The following is a 17,513-nucleotide window of genomic DNA, read 5'->3' on the forward strand; positions in this document are numbered from 1 at the left end:
GAAATAAATGAACAAATGGTGTCCATAATGATAAGGGCACTTTCAGGATTACTATATGTAGACTGCATCTGGAATAGACTCAAGATGATCTCCACCTGTAGTGGGATAACCAATAGTGTATGATCCTCTGATTTCCCATGCAGAGATGTTATTACAAGTGTATACACAAGTGTAGGCAGGCAGAGAAAGTCTCATTGAATTATGAATGTGTACAAGTGTGCACTCAAGAGTAGGCAGGTAGAATAACTCCCATTGGTCCAGATGTGTGCAAGTGTGTGCTCAAACATAATCAGGTAAAGAAAATAACATTGAATGTTGCATGTTTATTTAACAGTAGAGGATATTAAGATGTACAGGTGCAATGAAGATTTTCCTTCATTATAGTCAAGCTTTATGGGTGGTTATAATATGTACTGTACTTAGAATAATACAGATCTACAAGATGAGGTGAGATGTGAAATTGATTGCATAGACTAAGTTGTTCTATATTCCTCTTTCATTCTTTCTTGTTGTGCTTGCTGTTGTGCTTCAGAGGGGCTGGACCACTCTGGTACTGCCATCATGTGGACTTCTGTGCTCATTATCTTCTCAGCAAGGGCTAGGGAAGAAAAATTTATTAATCATTATGGTAATTCCTTCATTTATTATTATAATGGATGAAACCCAACATGAAGGTTTGTTACTTTTATTTACTGCATAGTTTTAACAGTACAGCTGGATTATTCAGGGAAAGCATAATCAAAGGATTCTTGTTTGCCACTGGTGGAAACTCAATCTTGTACTGACTTGTTGAGTTACTGTATGTAGTTTGCAATTTTATCCTAGCAGGTGTTATCTATGTGTATCTGCCACAACTCAATTTAGTTTTAAACTCATGGATGTTTCTTCCTTTTACTGCCTTCTTCAAATGATTCCTGTGCCACAGAATCCATTCCTTATGCCCTTCCCATGCACATCACACTCTAAGAAAACTTACTTTTAATTTGGTTAGTTTTGTTGCCGTATGCGAAGTGAACCTGGTATCCAAAACCAAATGTGATGGGGATAAGTGGAAACATTACCACCCAACTTTTGGTCTTGCGATACCCATAGTACAGGAACCCATAGGAAGACGCGAGGAAGGGAACAAACCAAACCATCAATTCGCGAACGGTAGCCACTTGCATTGCCATTTGCCTCTCAGCCATTCTTCTTGCCAGCTCTACCTGCGATGCTGTCTGAAAGTGTGGGAAGAAATTAAGTCAGATCTAGATTACTTTTATTTTTATTTTATTTTATTTTATTTATTTATTTTATTTTTTTTTGAGGAGCTGCTGGCCTGGATGAAAAAAAAAAAAAAAAAGAACACTTAGATGCCAGTCTCTAAGGAAAGGTGAAAAGATCATCCAAAATTGGAGGGTAAGTGCCTTGATAACTCTCTCAAATAAATTAATTAATAGCTTTGTTGCAGTAATTATGGTGGTCTGCTGTCTTTGTTACATACACAAGCATTAAGTGTGATTGTAGGCACATATGCTACATGTTTTCAAGTGGTTTCACAAGAACAATCATGTCTTCCCATTAAACATAGCACCCACCCAACTTGAGTAAGGTAAGATAAATGTTTTGTGTCGAGGCTGTACCTAATAACTTGACTTACTGATTAGCCTAACTACTCGTAAACTGATAAGCATGGAGTGCGGTAAGTGGCTCAGGTGCATGCGAAGGTTAGAGTACGCTATAAGATGTGTGTATGTATCATTGACTGTATTAATTTAAAAAAACGTTAGATGTGGTCAGTTTAAACATTATCACTTCAAAACACATCATATCGGAAATAATATTGGCCGGACACACACACACACACACACACACACACACACACAGTCACATTTTGTAATTATCTGCGAGGTCTAGTTGGATGGATCTGCTTCTGAAACATTTTAATATCTCTTATCTCCACCTCACTCTCTTAATTCATTCCTCTTCACTCCGTCCAAGATGTCTAAAACATGAAGGAGGGGGGGGGATCGAGAACGAAGAGATGCCAAATACGACGAGGATAAAGGAAGCCTAATACTGAGGGTTAGGGAGATTGCAAATAAAAGGAGGCACTATACAAGACAAAGATTAATGGTGCGTGTTAAAAGCAAAAAAAAATCAAGAAACCGCACAGGCACAGTACTGTACAACATGGATGCACGCAACACAGCAGGCAACTCTGATGTATCCTGGACACACACACACACACACATGAGAACCGAGGCCCGAAATGGGGACAAAAATGGAATATAAATGTATACCTCTATTTCTGTATATCTACTGTTGCTGTACCAAACTCCTTTACCATTCACATTCACATCCAACCCATCTACGTTTCACCAACAGTTGCAATGGAGTCCTCGAGTTCGATTACAGTCTGTTCTCTGGTTTCCCATTAACAAGAATCACCTCTCAATTACCATAATTTCCTCATCACTCATCACTTATGACCCATCCCCCTTTGCACGATCATTTCTCCTCTCTCCTCATCTCATCATCTCTACCACCAACGATCTCTTCCTACTCCTACTACTACAGCCAACAGCGATCTTGCTGTGGGTAAAATCATTTGTCACTCACCAGATCTTTCTTCACTGAGGAGAACCCCGCAGCCCCACCGGGTTCGCCTGACGTTTTGGTAATACTGCTGTAGTAGGAGCCCATGCTTAGAGTAATTAAAAAAAAAAAAAAAGAAAAAAAAACTACCGGAGAACAGCTCACGTTACTGCAGCACATTCGTTAAGCACCTGCAGCTGGTCATTTGTTATGCACCTGCAGCTGGTGCCTCTACTCTTAGCGTTTTGAACGAGAGTGTCGCAGTGGTGTGTGTGCCTCACAAGAACCAGACCACGGAATGTGATATGTCCTTGATTGTAGAAAGATAACTGAAGTTACGTGCGGCTGCGAATCAGAGAATATATATATATATATCTCTATATATTTCTTTATTTTCTTTATTATTATTATCATTATTATTATTTTTACTTTATTATGGTCATATATATATATATATATATATATATATATATATATATATATATATATATATATATATATATATATATATATATATATATATATATATATATATATATATATATATATATATATATATATATATATATATATATATATATATATATATATATATATATATATATATATATATTATAGTTTTGCGGTTAAGAGGGGACAATTACATTAACATCCATATCTGGAGTGGCTGGGAAAGGAGGGTGGAGAGGGACATAGATGAAAGGTGGAGAGAGAAAAAAAAATAGCGACTCCGTATAAAAACGGGATAATATAATTTTGCAGAAGATGTATCGTAGTAAAAAACGGGATAATATAATGTTGCAGAAGATGTATCGTAGTGCAGCTACAGTTCTAAAATGCATATGCTCTCGTTAATTAAAAATTGTTGTTATTTATTTATTTATTTTTTTTATAGAATAAAACATTGAAAAGTTTCTGCTCAAAAAGTTCCTTAATATTTTGCACTTTTAAAAATTAATTGCCCTTTAATTAAAAGAAAAGAAAATTTTAATTGAAATTTTATAAAAAATCTGAACTGTTTGAAACTGAGTAAGTTAAGAAGTTATTGGAAAATTATTCTATCAAATTATTTCCCTTCCCAATGCATAGAATATAAGAGAATAGTAAAGTACGTAAAGCAGAATGAAACAAAATCTCAAATATACGAAACAAATTCCTCTTCATTCCTCTTCACTCCGTCCAAGATGTCTAAAACATGAAGGAGGGGGGGGGATCGAGAACGAAGAGATGCCAAATACGACGAGGATAAAGGAGGCCTAATACTGAGGGTTAGGGAGATTGCAAATAAAAGGAGGCACTATACAAGACAAAGATTAATGGTGCGTGTTAAAAGCAAAAAAAAAAAAAAAATCAAGAAACCGCACAGGCACAGTACTGTACAACATGGATGCACGCAACACAGCAGGCAACTCTGATGTATCCTGGACACACACACACACACACACACACACACACATGAGAACCGAGGCCCGAAATGGGGACAAAAATGGAATATAAATGTATACCTCTATTTCTGTATATCTACTGTTGCTGTACCAAACTCCTTTACCATTCACATTCACATCCAACCCATCTACGTTTCACCAACAGTTGCAATGGAGTCCTCGAGTTCGATTACAGTCTGTTCTCTGGTTTCCCATTAACAAGAATCACCTCTCAATTACCATAATTTCCTCATCACTCATCACTTATGACCCATCCCCCTTTGCACGATCATTTCTCCTCTCTCCTCATCTCATCATCTCTACCACCAACGATCTCTTCCTACTCCTACTACTACAGCCAACAGCGATCTTGCTGTGGGTAAAATCATTTGTCACTCACCAGATCTTTCTTCACTGAGGAGAACCCCGCAGCCCCACCGGGTTCGCCTGACGTTTTGGTAATACTGCTGTAGTAGGAGCCCATGCTTAGAGTAATTAAAAAAAAAAAAAAAGAAAAAAAAACTACCGGAGAACAGCTCACGTTACTGCAGCACATTCGTTAAGCACCTGCAGCTGGTCATTTGTTATGCACCTGCAGCTGGTGCCTCTACTCTTAGCGTTTTGAACGAGAGTGTCGCAGTGGTGTGTGTGCCTCACAAGAACCAGACCACGGAATGTGATATGTCCTTGATTGTAGAAAGATAACTGAAGTTACGTGCGGCTGCGAATCAGAGAATATATATATATCTCTATATATTTCTTTATTTTCTTTATTATTATTATCATTATTATTATTATTATTATTATTATTATTATTATTATTATTATTATTATTATTGTCATCATTATTATTATTTTTACTTTATTATGGTCATTAATATATATATATATATATATATATATATATATATATATATATATATATATATATATATATATATATATATATATATATATATATATATATATATATATATATATATACGAGTATATATATATATATATATATATATATATATATATATATATATATATATATATATATATATATATATATATATATATATATATATATATATATATTATAGTTTTGCGGTTAAGAGGGGACAATTACATTAACATCCATATCTGGAGTGGCTGGGAAAGGAGGGTGGAGAGGGACATAGATGAAAGGTGGAGAGAGAAAAAAAAATAGCGACTCCGTATAAAAACGGGATAATATAATTTTGCAGAAGATGTATCGTAGTAAAAAACGGGATAATATAATGTTGCAGCAGATGTATCGTAGTGCAGCTACAGTTCTAAAATGCATATGCTCTCGTTAATTAAAAATTGTTGTTATTTATTTATTTTTTTTTTTTTTATAGAATAAAACATTGAAAAGTTTCTGCTCAAAAAGTTCCTTAATATTTTGCACTTTTAAAAATTAATTGCCCTTTAATTAAAAGAAAAGAAAATTTTAATTGAAATTTTATAAAAAATCTGAACTGTTTGAAACTGAGTAAGTTAAGAAGTTATTGGAAAATTATTCTATCAAATTATTTCCCTTCCCAATGCATAGAATATAAGAGAATAGTAAAGTACGTAAAGCAGAATGAAACAAAATCTCAAATATACGAAACAAATTCCTCTTCATTCCTCTTCACTCCGTCCAAGATGTCTAAAACATGAAGGAGGGGGGGGATCGAGAACGAAGAGATGCCAAATACGACGAGGATAAAGGAAGCCTAATACTGAGGGTTAGGGAGATTGCAAATAAAAGGAGGCATTATACAAGACAAAGATTAATGGTGCGTGTTAAAAGCAAAAAAAAAAAAAAAAATCAAGAAACCGCACAGGCACAGTACTGTACAACATGGATGCACGCAACACAGCAGGCAACTCTGATGTATCCTGGACACACACACACACACACACACACACACACATGAGAACCGAGGCCCGAAATGGGGACAAAAATGGAATATAAATGTATACCTCTATTTCTGTATATCTACTGTTGCTGTACCAAACTCCTTTACCATTCACATTCACATCCAACCCATCTACGTTTCACCAACAGTTGCAATGGAGTCCTCGAGTTCGATTACAGTCTGTTCTCTGGTTTCCCATTAACAAGAATCACCTCTCAATTACCATAATTTCCTCATCACTCATCACTTATGACCCATCCCCCTTTGCACGATCATTTCTCCTCTCTCCTCATCTCATCATCTCTACCACCAACGATCTCTTCCTACTCCTACTACTACAGCCAACAGCGATCTTGCTGTGGGTAAAATCATTTGTCACTCACCAGATCTTTCTTCACTGAGGAGAACCCCGCAGCCCCACCGGGTTCGCCTGACGTTTTGGTAATACTGCTGTAGTAGGAGCCCATGCTTATAGTAATTAAAAAAAAAAAAAAAAGAAAAAAAAACTACCGGAGAACAGCTCACGTTACTGCAGCACATTCGTTAAGCACCTGCAGCTGGTCATTTGTTATGCACCTGCAGCTGGTGCCTCTACTCTTAGCGTTTTGAACGAGAGTGTCGCAGTGGTGTGTGTGCCTCACAAGAACCAGACCACGGAATGTGATATGTCCTTGATTGTAGAAAGATAACTGAAGTTACGTGCGGCTGCGAATCAGAGAATATATATATATCTCTATATATTTCTTTATTTTCTTTATTATTATTATCATTATTATTATTATTATTATTATTATTATTATTATTATTATTATTATTGTCATCATTATTATTATTTTTACTTTATTATGGTCATTAATATATATATATATATATATATATATATATATATATATATATATATATATATATATATATATATATATATATATATATATATATATATATATATATATATATATATATATATATATATATATATATGTATATATATATATATATATATATATATATATATATATATATATATATATATATATATATATATATATATATATATATATATATATATATATATATATATATATATATATATATATTATAGTTTTGCGGTTAAGAGGGGACAATTACATTAACATCCATATCTGGAGTGGCTGGGAAAGGAGGGTGGAGAGGGACATAGATGAAAGGTGGAGAGAGAAAAAAAAAAAAAAAATGGAAGAAACATATGATTAGATGGAGAGAAAGAACTGGAGAAGAGAGGATTCGACAGTTTGAGGGGAAAGAAGGAATTATGACCAATCTAAAAAAAAAAAAAAAAATACAAACAACAAAAGATATCTGGAGAAGAGGACTCGTTTACACAGAGCCAACCTAACATTACGGAAACGACGAATGATACGAAGCTTGGATGTCCTTTGAGCCTCAATCGATGGCTATACTAGAAATGGATGATGGCGCAAGGTGGTGTTTGAGAATGCGATCTTTTGACTGTAAAGGTTGATATACATGCATGGGTGTTCAACATGAGAGGTGCTTCAGGGTTATTGCATAGATGGTACACAAACTAAAGTATGCGATAAGTGTGCCCCTTTAAGATGGTAGTAACAACTTTCTCTCTCTCTCTCTCTCCCTCTCTCTCTCTCTCTCTCTCTCTCTCTCCTTTACACACACACACACACACACACACACACACAGAGAGAGAGAGAGAGAGAGAGAGAGAGAGAGAGAGAGAGAGAGAGAGAGAGAGAGAGAGAGAGAGAGAGAATGATTTTGAAACTTGTACCAGACATGGCATGTTGAGTGATGAATAAACGATCGAGTTTGCATCATCTAACATTACAATACCGGAGAGCGCACTCCCTCCTGTTCCCTAGCGGCAGTCAACCATGAAATGTGTCGCAAGTAGGCTTTCTTCAACAGGTCAGTGGCAACGTTGGTGACGTATATACGTGATACTTTCGTGAAAAAAAAAGTCGAATATGAGCTATCTGCAAAGTCCATAACAAAACATCAGGAATTAAAATTCTGGCGGTATGCATCGTAGCGCAAAAGAACGACAATGAAGCTAAAAGGGAAAGTTTATAGAACAGCTATGATGTATGATTTAGACTCTAGAGACTGTGCCAATGAAGAGTAATGGAATGAAAGTGGAAACGGCAGAAATGAGAATGCTGAGGTGGATGAGTGGAGTGATAAGGAAGAACAGAATTAAGAATGAAGGCATAAAAGCAACAGTTACGAGTAAGGTAACAAGTGTGAGTAAGAAGGTACTGGAAGGCGCGGCTGAGATGGTTTAGTCATGTTATGAGGAGAGAAGGGAGTTGTGACAGGCAAATAATGGACATGGAAGTGGGTGGCAGGAGGAAGAGAGGAAGACCCAGGACGAGATGGAAGGACTGTTTTGTGGCAGATGACAGTGAGAAGAACTTGGACCTTGAAGTGGCGGAGGACAGGGTTAGATGGAGGAAACTCATCAAAAATAGCGACTCCGTATAAAAACGGGATAATATAATTTTGCAGAAGATGTATCGTAGTAAAAAACGGGATAATATAATGTTGCAGAAGATGTATCGTAGTGCAGCTACAGTTCTAAAATGCATATGCTCTCGTTAATTAAAAATTGTTGTTATTTATTTATTTATTTTTTTTTATAGAATAAAACATTGAAAAGTTTCTGCTCAAAAAGTTCCTTAATATTTTGCACTTTTTAGAATTAATTGCCCTTTAATTAAAAGAAAAGAAAATTTTAATTGAAATTTTATAAAAAAATCTGAACTGTTTGAAACTGAGTAAGTTAAGAAGTTATTGGAAAATTATTCTATCAAATTATTTCCCTTCCCAATGCATAGAATATAAGAGAATAGTAAAGTACGTAAAGCAGAATGAAACAAAATCTCAAATATACGAAACAAATAATATCGCTTTTGGTAAACATTTATCGTCAGCCTCCCTGCCGGCTGCCACTGAGGACACTGCGTGACTGCTGTTGCTATTGGTGCTCTCACACCGCCGCTTCCTTCTCACTCATCACTAACACTACACCGCGCAACTATGTCTGTTACTAAGGTTGCCACTGAACAAGAATTCACTGAATTATTAAAGTAAGTAATCATGTATTTAATAGAGAGAACACAGTGGCTATGAGAGCTGGGATACAGGCGGCTATCAGGTCAATGCCGAGTCATTAATGAATTTTAGGAACTTAAACCATGATATTTGTGTATTTATACAAATACTTTTTTTTTTTTTTTTAAATGCAGTTAATACTGATTACAAGTTTGACGTTTGGGCAAGTTAAGGTGCCTTCGGGGGCAACATCTGTGTTTAGCATGAATGCAACAGTGGATGAAGAAATATTTTAAAAAGATGGCTTCTCTTGTTAGTGTGCTGACTTACCCAGTCACATATTTAGAAATGCCAAATGATGTGTAAATGAATGACCTGTGACTAACACAAAAACAACCAGACAACCAAATAATTTGTTTCACTGGGAGGGATGAGGTGATGAGAAAATAAGGGTTGGTGATTTCAATAGTTTACCTTACTAAAAGAAGTATAAAAATATTTAAATAAATAAATTATGGCTGGGTAAGGAAGCCCTAAGGCTGAAGAGGTGTTACCTAACTACAGCAACCCAAACTCTGGATGGTTCTTACCTGGTTGTTCTTACCTGGTTGGGCTTGCTAGGAGGGAACCCCATATTGGCTAGCACGCCAGCCCATTAAAGAGGCCATCAATGTGAATTAATTTGGATAAAGATCAGACTGGAAAGTGTGCTATAAGCCCACTTAGAACAATGAAAAGCAAACAAGTTCAAAAATCAAATAAAGAATCTCTTAAAAATATGGCAAGTCATTTCTTTAAAGAGTTTAGGTTGGTAGATTCAGCTACCTCTGACGGGAGTGTTTTCCACAACATATCCACACGAACTGCGAAAAATCTGTGGCTGGCTTCAGAGGTACTGTGTTGCACAAAAATCTTAAACTTGTGCTCTCTTGTAATATCTCTTGCCATAGTAAATAAGCCAGAAGGAGATGTAGTTGACATGCCATTGAAGATCTTCCAGTATTTGATGAGATCAGCCCGCAAGAGTCTTCCTTTCGCAGAGTAAAGATCTTGAGTTTTAAGTCACTGGTCATAGGACATACCCTCACAACCTGTAATGAGCTTAGTCCATTATCATTGAATTGATTCAAGAAGTGATAAGTCATTGACATAACCTGTATTCCATAATGGAGATGCAAATTCAAGAAGTGAACGTACGTGCGTAAGGAAAAGTTTAACTATAAAGGAAGGAGAGTGACATAAAGTTGACTTAAGTAAAGAGTATACCAGACCTGAAGCCTTTGACACCAGGGTTTGAATATGGAGATGGAATCTTGGAGTTGGATCCACAGTTATGCCGAGATCTACTGCAGCAGAACTGGAGCTTAGAGGATTGACTTTAATGGTGTAAAATGAATATGAACTCAGATCGTAGGACTGACAGAGGTTGGTACCAAAACTAATAAGTTTAGTTTTGTTTGCATTAATCTTTAAGTCCCATGATTCAGTAACTGTAACCAGTGAATCAGTATCTTTTTGCATAGTACTCAAACACTGCAACACTGTATTGAGATTCTGAGGCCTTATTAAGTGATACAATTTCACGTCATCTGCAAATAATTTTATGTTGGATACTAAAGTAGTGGAGATGCGATTTATGTATATAAGGAAAAGAGTAGGACCCAGTGGCACTCCGCTAATCACTGGGTATGAAGAACTGTGCTGTCCACCCACAACAACCTCCATAGTCCTGTGAGACAGAAATATCCTAATCCAAGAGATAACAGAACCATTAATACCCAGTGAAATATGTTTAGTAAATAGAATCTGGTGGTTAACAGTGTCGAAGGCTTTTGAGAAATCAAAAAGAAAAAGATCAACCATATTGCCCCTGTCCATCCACTCTGAGACTGCATTGTAGGTTAGTAAGAGATGATCCTCCACAGACCTGTGAGAGTGGTTGTCATTAAGTATTTAATTGGCTTCCAGATATTCATATAGTGCAGTAACAATTATTTTCTCTAAAGTTTTACAGCTGACAGAAGTGAAACTTACTGGACAATACTTGAGAGGATCACTTCTTTTCCCTTTCTTGAAAATGAGGACTACTGAAGATTGTTTCCGTATATCAAGGATCTCCCCCGACTCAGTAGACAAGGAAAATACTTTAAACATAGGATATGCTAAATTAGTGGAGCAATGTTTAAGTAATGCTGGATGGACAGAGTCTGGTCCCATTGCAGATGAAAGGTTGATAGCACTCAATTCTGTAGCTACATCATGTACTGTAAAGTGAATATGGTGAAAGGAGCCATCATGTACTTGGTGTGGAGACTGGGAGACCTGAAGGAATTGTAAACACTGAGACAAAGGAAGTACCCAGCAGCTTAGCCATCTCTTGTGGGTCAGATACTAAGGTGTCTGCATCACTAAGAGGATCAACGGAAGGACAACCTACTTTTTTCCCATGTATGTAAGAGTGAAATATTTTGTGTTTGTGCAAGTTATTAAGGATATCTTCTTCATAACCAATCTGTTTCTGAATGGAAAAATTTCTATATTGATAAATTTACATCAAGAAATGCCTGCAGTGCTTCACTAGTAAATACAGATTGTCTACCATGAACTGATCTCATTTGCTTGTAGTGATTCTAGCAATTCTTTTGACTCTTTATAAGGGTTCTAGGAGGTTTGAATTCCCATGGTTTGTAAGGGGCTTTTGTTGAGGAGCAAGAAACTTTTTGTGGAGCATTGAGGAGCAAGAAGCTTTTTGTGGAGCATTAGTTCTTCTAAGATATGATACAAATGACAAGAATTTGTTGTATGAATTGTTAGTGTTCATATTCTGGAATTCTAAGTCCCAATCGATAGTAGACAAGAATTGGTTAATTTGTTTGAAATTAGCTTTGGTCCAGAAAGGGGATGCAGATTCAATATTTGACATCAAAAGTTTGAACTGAAAAATATACCCACAAAGTATAACACAGTGATCACAATTGGGAAATGGAGGAAGAACATTAGAGGAAACTAATCTATCAGTTTTTGTGATAAAAAATAGATCTTGAGTATTGCTGTGCTGTGGCACCAGCTAACCTATTCCTTTGCTGCCTCTCATAGAGTTCATTTCTTTGCTGGAATGTGAAATCTCTATTTATGTAAACACCATTGAACGCTTGATTGCCTATGCATGCCATCATCAGTAATTTTTACTCTGTAGAGACCCTTTTTTCTGTCAGTACAATATAAATCAGGCATTGGTAGAGTAGTGTTCACAAGGAAGTGAGGGATATTTGCAATGCTATCCTTTGCGTCCTCATCAGACTCAACATTTACTCCTCTGAATGTAACAGATTCCTTCCTTTTTCTTCTCTCCTCCATCTCAACTATTTCCTCATGAATAGAGAGTCTCAGGTCCTCCCTAGAGAGAGTTGGAGTTGAAGAGACAGAGGCAGAGGATGGATGCAATGCTAGAGAGTCAACCCTATCTGATAGCTTGTCAATAGCTGTACACATAGATTTCACCATAACAAATAGTTGAGCTATAGCTGGGTCACCTGAGGAGTTCTTACCACTACCATCCCCAGGAGCAACAGGGCGAGATCTACAATGTGAACAAACATACTCAACCCCAGCACCTCCCACCTCACAAATGTCATCAATCACATGCTCAGATACTCCCATACATAGTAGCTTAGGAGGAAACCTATCACACTTATCGCATCCACTGCTATTCTGCCCAACAGCGACATCATAGCTACCACACTGAGACAGAACAGACCCACCAGCTTGGCCACCAACACTAGGTACTGGTGTGCTGCCATGTTGGACAGCTGATTGGGGATTCCCTCCTCTATGGGACACAGAACCAACTAAATCCTTTTGTTTTTGGGATTGCACCATTCTGCTATGGAGTTCTCGACATTTGTCCAACAGGACCGGATCTCCTGAAAGACTTGTTGGAGGGCATGGCGGGACACAGGGGCAGTTGGCCTTCTTATGTACTGGTGCCTCTCCATGCACCCCCCCCCCCTCTCTCTCTCTCTCTTTTTTTTTTTTTTTTTTTTAAACAAATATTTACAGAAAGGCTTAAAATTCCACATTGAGTGTGGAATTATTTAAAAAGCCTATGATAGTATTTTTAACAGGAATAACACTATACATGCTTAACATAAAGATTATAATGTTAATACAATAAAATAATAAAAATCTAAAGCGCCAGTGGGGACAGGTGCGTGCTACGCCAGCTGTGGGCTGCCAGCTTCACCTGGTGCGTAGACATGTCCTGCACTTGGGGCGTGGCCGCCGTGAACATGTTCCACAGCCGCGAAGTCCTGGCTGTGTAGGTGCGCTGGTGTTGGCTAGAGCGAGATCGAGGCACCTTCACTAGCTCGTCGCTACTGGCTGCAGCTCTCTCTCTCTCTCTCTCTCTCTCTCTCTCTCTCTCTCTCTCTCTCTCTCTCTCTCTCTCTCTCTCTCTCTCTCTCTCTCTCTCTCTCTCTCTCTCTCTCTCTCTCTCTCTCTCTCTCTCTCTCTCTCTCTCTCTCTCTCTCTCTCTCTCTCTCTCTCTCTCTCTCTCTCTCTCTCTCTCTCTCTCTCTCTCTCTCTCTCTCTCTCTCTCTCTCTCTCTCTCTCTCTCTCTCTCTCTCTCTCTCTGTGATACATTAGAATATTGTGGACAGGTAAAAGTGACTTGGGACAAATTGTGGAATATTTTCCAACACTTTGTCAGGTCAGCACAGAGAAGTCTTCCTTTGACAGAAAAAAGCTTTAGGGTTCTTTGTTATGATATGATTTCTCCTCTAGGCCAGATATATGCTTAGTCCATCTTTGTAGGACTGATTCTACTAAAATCACATCTGTAATATGTTAGTGTTCCAAATAACAGAACCAAATTCTAAAACTGGGCATATGTGAGTTGTGTGAAGTTTAAACATAAAATTTTTGATTTTCTGCACTCGTGGTTTTAACTCGTCTAGAAATCATTATCAGTCTTGTTTCATAATGGCATATTATAATTATTGCTTCTTTTGTTTCAGAAAGGATGGTTTACTTGTGGCACATTTCATGGCTGACTGGGCTCCTCAGTGTGGGCAGATGAATGATGTTATTACTGAACTTGGTAAACAGTTGGAGTTGAAGGTAACGTAGTGTTTTTTTTTACATTTTCTTTCACCATATAGACAGTGACGGAAGACTGTTAAATCATTTGACCATTTATGACTCAGTAATTGTGAATTCAAGTACCATGTGCTCATATTATCTTCATGTCTTTCAGGATGTCCGGTTTTGTATTGTGCCAGCTGAAGACCTGTCAGAAGTTAGCCTGAAGTACAAGATTGCTGCAGTCCCCACATTTCTGTTGCTGCGAGGTGGCCAGGTGGTGGAGAGGGTGGAGGGTGCTAATGCAGCAGACCTCACCAATAAAGTGAAGACACAAGTGAGTTTTGAGACCTTCTATATAAATTTAACCAAAGTAAATCCCATCCATAAAGAGTTCTTTTTGAAAATTTCAGCCATGTCAGTTCTAGAACTATCTCATGCCAGAACACTGAATCCTGACATAATCCAGCCTGTTATGGGAGAAATCCTGTGGGTGAGCATAAAAAAGGGAATTTTTGATACTGGAATTATTCATAAGACACCTAAACAAACAGGTTCTTGCTTCATGGTTTGCCAGGTTTTTTAAGATAGAATGTCAACAGTGATGTACCCAAAAATTTGAAAAGGTGGGGGGTCGGGGGCCATTATATATATATATATATATATATATATATATATATATATATATATATATATATATATATATATATATATATATATATATATATATATATATATATATATATATATATATATATATATATATATATATATATATATATATATATATATATATATATATATATATATATATATATATTTTTTTTTTTTTTTTTTTTCTCTCTCCACATCCATAATTTTTGAAAGTGCAGAAATTCCATACAGCTTGAGGATTTGGGTGAGACCATTAGGTTAAGTTTACTATTTTTTTATACATACATGCACTTTAGACAAAAAAAAAAAAAAAATGCAAAAGGGTGGGCCAGGACCGCATGGACCCCTCCCAGCTCCCCTCAGTCCGCCACTGAATGCCATGATTTTGAAAGGGATGTTCATTATGAAAATTTTATCCATAAGAAATGGAAAATTAGGAGTTTTTGATTCATGAGTTTTGCCTTCATGTATTAACTTATTTTAGACATGGGATTACTCATGGTTATGAGAGTCACTGCTTGCTGCTGGACTTTGATGAGCTCATCATTTATAATATGTATTGCATTTAAGGAAGAAAACACACATAATCTTGTTTTTCTAGGCTGCCAAGGCTTCACTTGTGTCTTGTACCCCAACTGCTTCCACCCCAGAGCAAGACCTCAACACTCGTCTGAAGAAGCTGATCAACTCATCCAAGTGCATGCTTTTTATGAAAGGTTCACCTGATGCACCAAGATGTGGTAAGATCCACAGCTCCTGGATCTGTTACTCATAGTTTCTTGGGAGTAATGTATCTGCTTGCCAAATTATCTATTTCTTCAGGAAAGAAAAGAATGAAATAGTGTTGAGAAGCAGAAAATACCAACCCTCACTTTTTTTTTTAAATTCCCAATATTTTGTTTTGGCTGGCTTACCGAGTTTATACTAAATTTTATCCATAATGGTAATAAGAAATGTTTTGTTTCTTGCAGGATTTAGTCGTACAACAATTGAACTCCTCAATAAGCTTGAAGCAGATTACTCCAGTTTTGATATTTTAAGTGATGAAGAAGTTCGGCAGGGCCTGAAGACATACTCCAACTGGCCAACGTATCCACAGGTTTGTAAGGCTACCTTGAATATTTAGTCTTACTGGACAGAATTTTAAGATAAATTTCAGTGTACTTTGGCAACCTCAAAAGAGGGGAGAGAACATACATAGGTAACAGAAAAAGGATATTTAACCCCATTGGCTGCTGTTTTGTGGGGTAGACATCTAAATTGTGCTGGTTAACCTTACTGCCAACATGCTCAGACAAAGCTTGTCTGAGTTGGTGCTAACAAAGGGATATAGTAAAGCAATATCTGCAGTCCTGATTGTTTCTGTGTTTATGATCAGTTGTGATTCTGCTAACACATTTCAGTCTCATTCTGGTCTTGCTTTCACTTCATCTGTAAATTGTGTGCTGAAACATGCCTTGGTACTGATATGTGTTGCCATGAAGAATAGAGAGAGAGAGTGCAAAGCTGTGCTGCACAATCACAATACTGATGAGCAGTATTGTTGTCTTTGTTACTCATATGCACACCAAATGGACAAAATAGTAAGTCTTGAAGGTATAAAGACCATGATATTTGATGTCTTGCTAAGTATAAGTTTATAAACTAGGTATGTTGTATTTATAATGGTCTATTTTGTCATCTGACGTATTATTTCAGCTTTATATTGATGGAGAACTGGTTGGTGGGTTGGACATCCTTAGGGAAATGGATGCGTCTGGGGAATTGAGTTCAATGCTTCCAAAGAAACAGAAATTAGAAGATAGGTAAGAATTTTGTTCCTTATTTTGTATAAATAAAATATAATGTGCTTTTATGATGTTTCATTCCATGATAAATCATTAGTGAGCAAGACATTGTGTTTATGGTTGTATATTTCCAGGTTGAAGATGCTAATAAACAAGGCACCACTGATGGTATTCATGAAGGGAGATCGGGAAGCACCAAGGTGTGGCTTTTCTAAGACCATGATTGGGATTCTCAATGATACTGGGTAAGAAATATTGACTCATATAGGTGATAAATATTTAAAATCTTCTTTTGACTTGTGAGCCTCTTTTAAGGAATGTCATTAATTTGCAAATTGCAGTTGACCAGTTGGTATGCTACTTGAAAAGTTTGCTTTCTTTTTGGAGATAGCTCATATATTTACATTTGTATTTTACTTCAGGCTTCCGTATGAAACTTTTGATATCTTGACTGATGAGGAAGTTCGACAAGGACTGAAAACATTCAGCAACTGGCCAACTTATCCACAGGTGCTGTTATTATAAGGAAAATATTGATATTGATTGACATTATTCTTTGTTGTGCTGGATGTTCGTGTATCAGTGGATTCTCTCCTGAATTTGAGGCCAAACTGGTAATAAAGTGCATCAGAACAGGCATTGCAGTCATCATCATAAGTATGTTCCTTTTTTTTCTCTCTCTCCAGGTGTATGTGAAAGGGGAGCTAGTTGGAGGCCTGGACATTATTAAAGAACTTCAAACATCTGGAGAACTAATGGGAACCTTGAAGGGAGAGTAGAACCTTCAGTATGTTAGTAAAAGGCAAGTAACATTAAGATGAGAACAGTAAACCTGTAATAATTGGAAAATAAATTGATATCACATGGAGATATTGAAGTATTATGCCAGCTTTCTTAGGGAAAACTATGTGAAACATTCTTGTAATAACACTAATAAAGTAGTACTTGTTTATTTTAATACTTGTGTATATGAAGAATTTTTCATTATCTTGGCCAGCATTTTTTTTTTTTTC

General features: G+C 36.6%; 2 protein-coding genes across 9 annotated transcripts; one reads left to right on the forward strand and one right to left on the reverse strand.

Moving 5' to 3' along the window:
• Positions 1 to 308: 308 nt before the first annotated feature.
• Positions 309 to 2,892, reverse strand: LOC135111216 (uncharacterized). 8 transcript variants are annotated; one of them, XR_010273627.1, is made up of 3 exons: positions 2,602 to 2,892; positions 977 to 1,217; positions 309 to 598 (listed from the first exon to the last, which is right to left on the reverse strand). XR_010273627.1 is itself a non-coding variant. In XM_064024338.1 (3 exons), the coding sequence occupies exons 1-3, from the start codon at positions 2,460 to 2,462 to the stop codon at positions 474 to 476; spliced, it is 387 nt and encodes a 128-aa protein (XP_063880408.1). In that variant the 5' UTR covers positions 2,463 to 2,477; the 3' UTR covers positions 309 to 473. The 8 variants fall into 8 exon arrangements, 1 of the variants encoding a protein (XP_063880408.1); XR_010273634.1 differs by lacking the exon at positions 2,602 to 2,892 and adding an exon at positions 2,283 to 2,302; XR_010273633.1 differs by lacking the exon at positions 2,602 to 2,892 and adding an exon at positions 2,165 to 2,185.
• A 5,956-nt stretch (positions 2,893 to 8,848) lies between these two features.
• Positions 8,849 to 17,458, forward strand: LOC135111231 (glutaredoxin-3-like). Its single transcript, XM_064024383.1, has 9 exons — positions 8,849 to 9,015; positions 13,996 to 14,098; positions 14,235 to 14,396; positions 15,315 to 15,453; positions 15,685 to 15,812; positions 16,412 to 16,518; positions 16,635 to 16,745; positions 16,923 to 17,010; positions 17,187 to 17,458. The coding sequence occupies exons 1-9, from the start codon at positions 8,966 to 8,968 to the stop codon at positions 17,277 to 17,279; spliced, it is 981 nt and encodes a 326-aa protein (XP_063880453.1). The 5' UTR covers positions 8,849 to 8,965; the 3' UTR covers positions 17,280 to 17,458.
• The last annotated feature ends 55 nt before the right edge of the window (positions 17,459 to 17,513 follow it).

The sequence above is a fragment of the Scylla paramamosain genome, chromosome 2, assembly GCF_035594125.1.
Source record: "Scylla paramamosain isolate STU-SP2022 chromosome 2, ASM3559412v1, whole genome shotgun sequence".
NCBI classification, from domain to species: domain Eukaryota; kingdom Metazoa; phylum Arthropoda; class Malacostraca; order Decapoda; family Portunidae; genus Scylla; species Scylla paramamosain.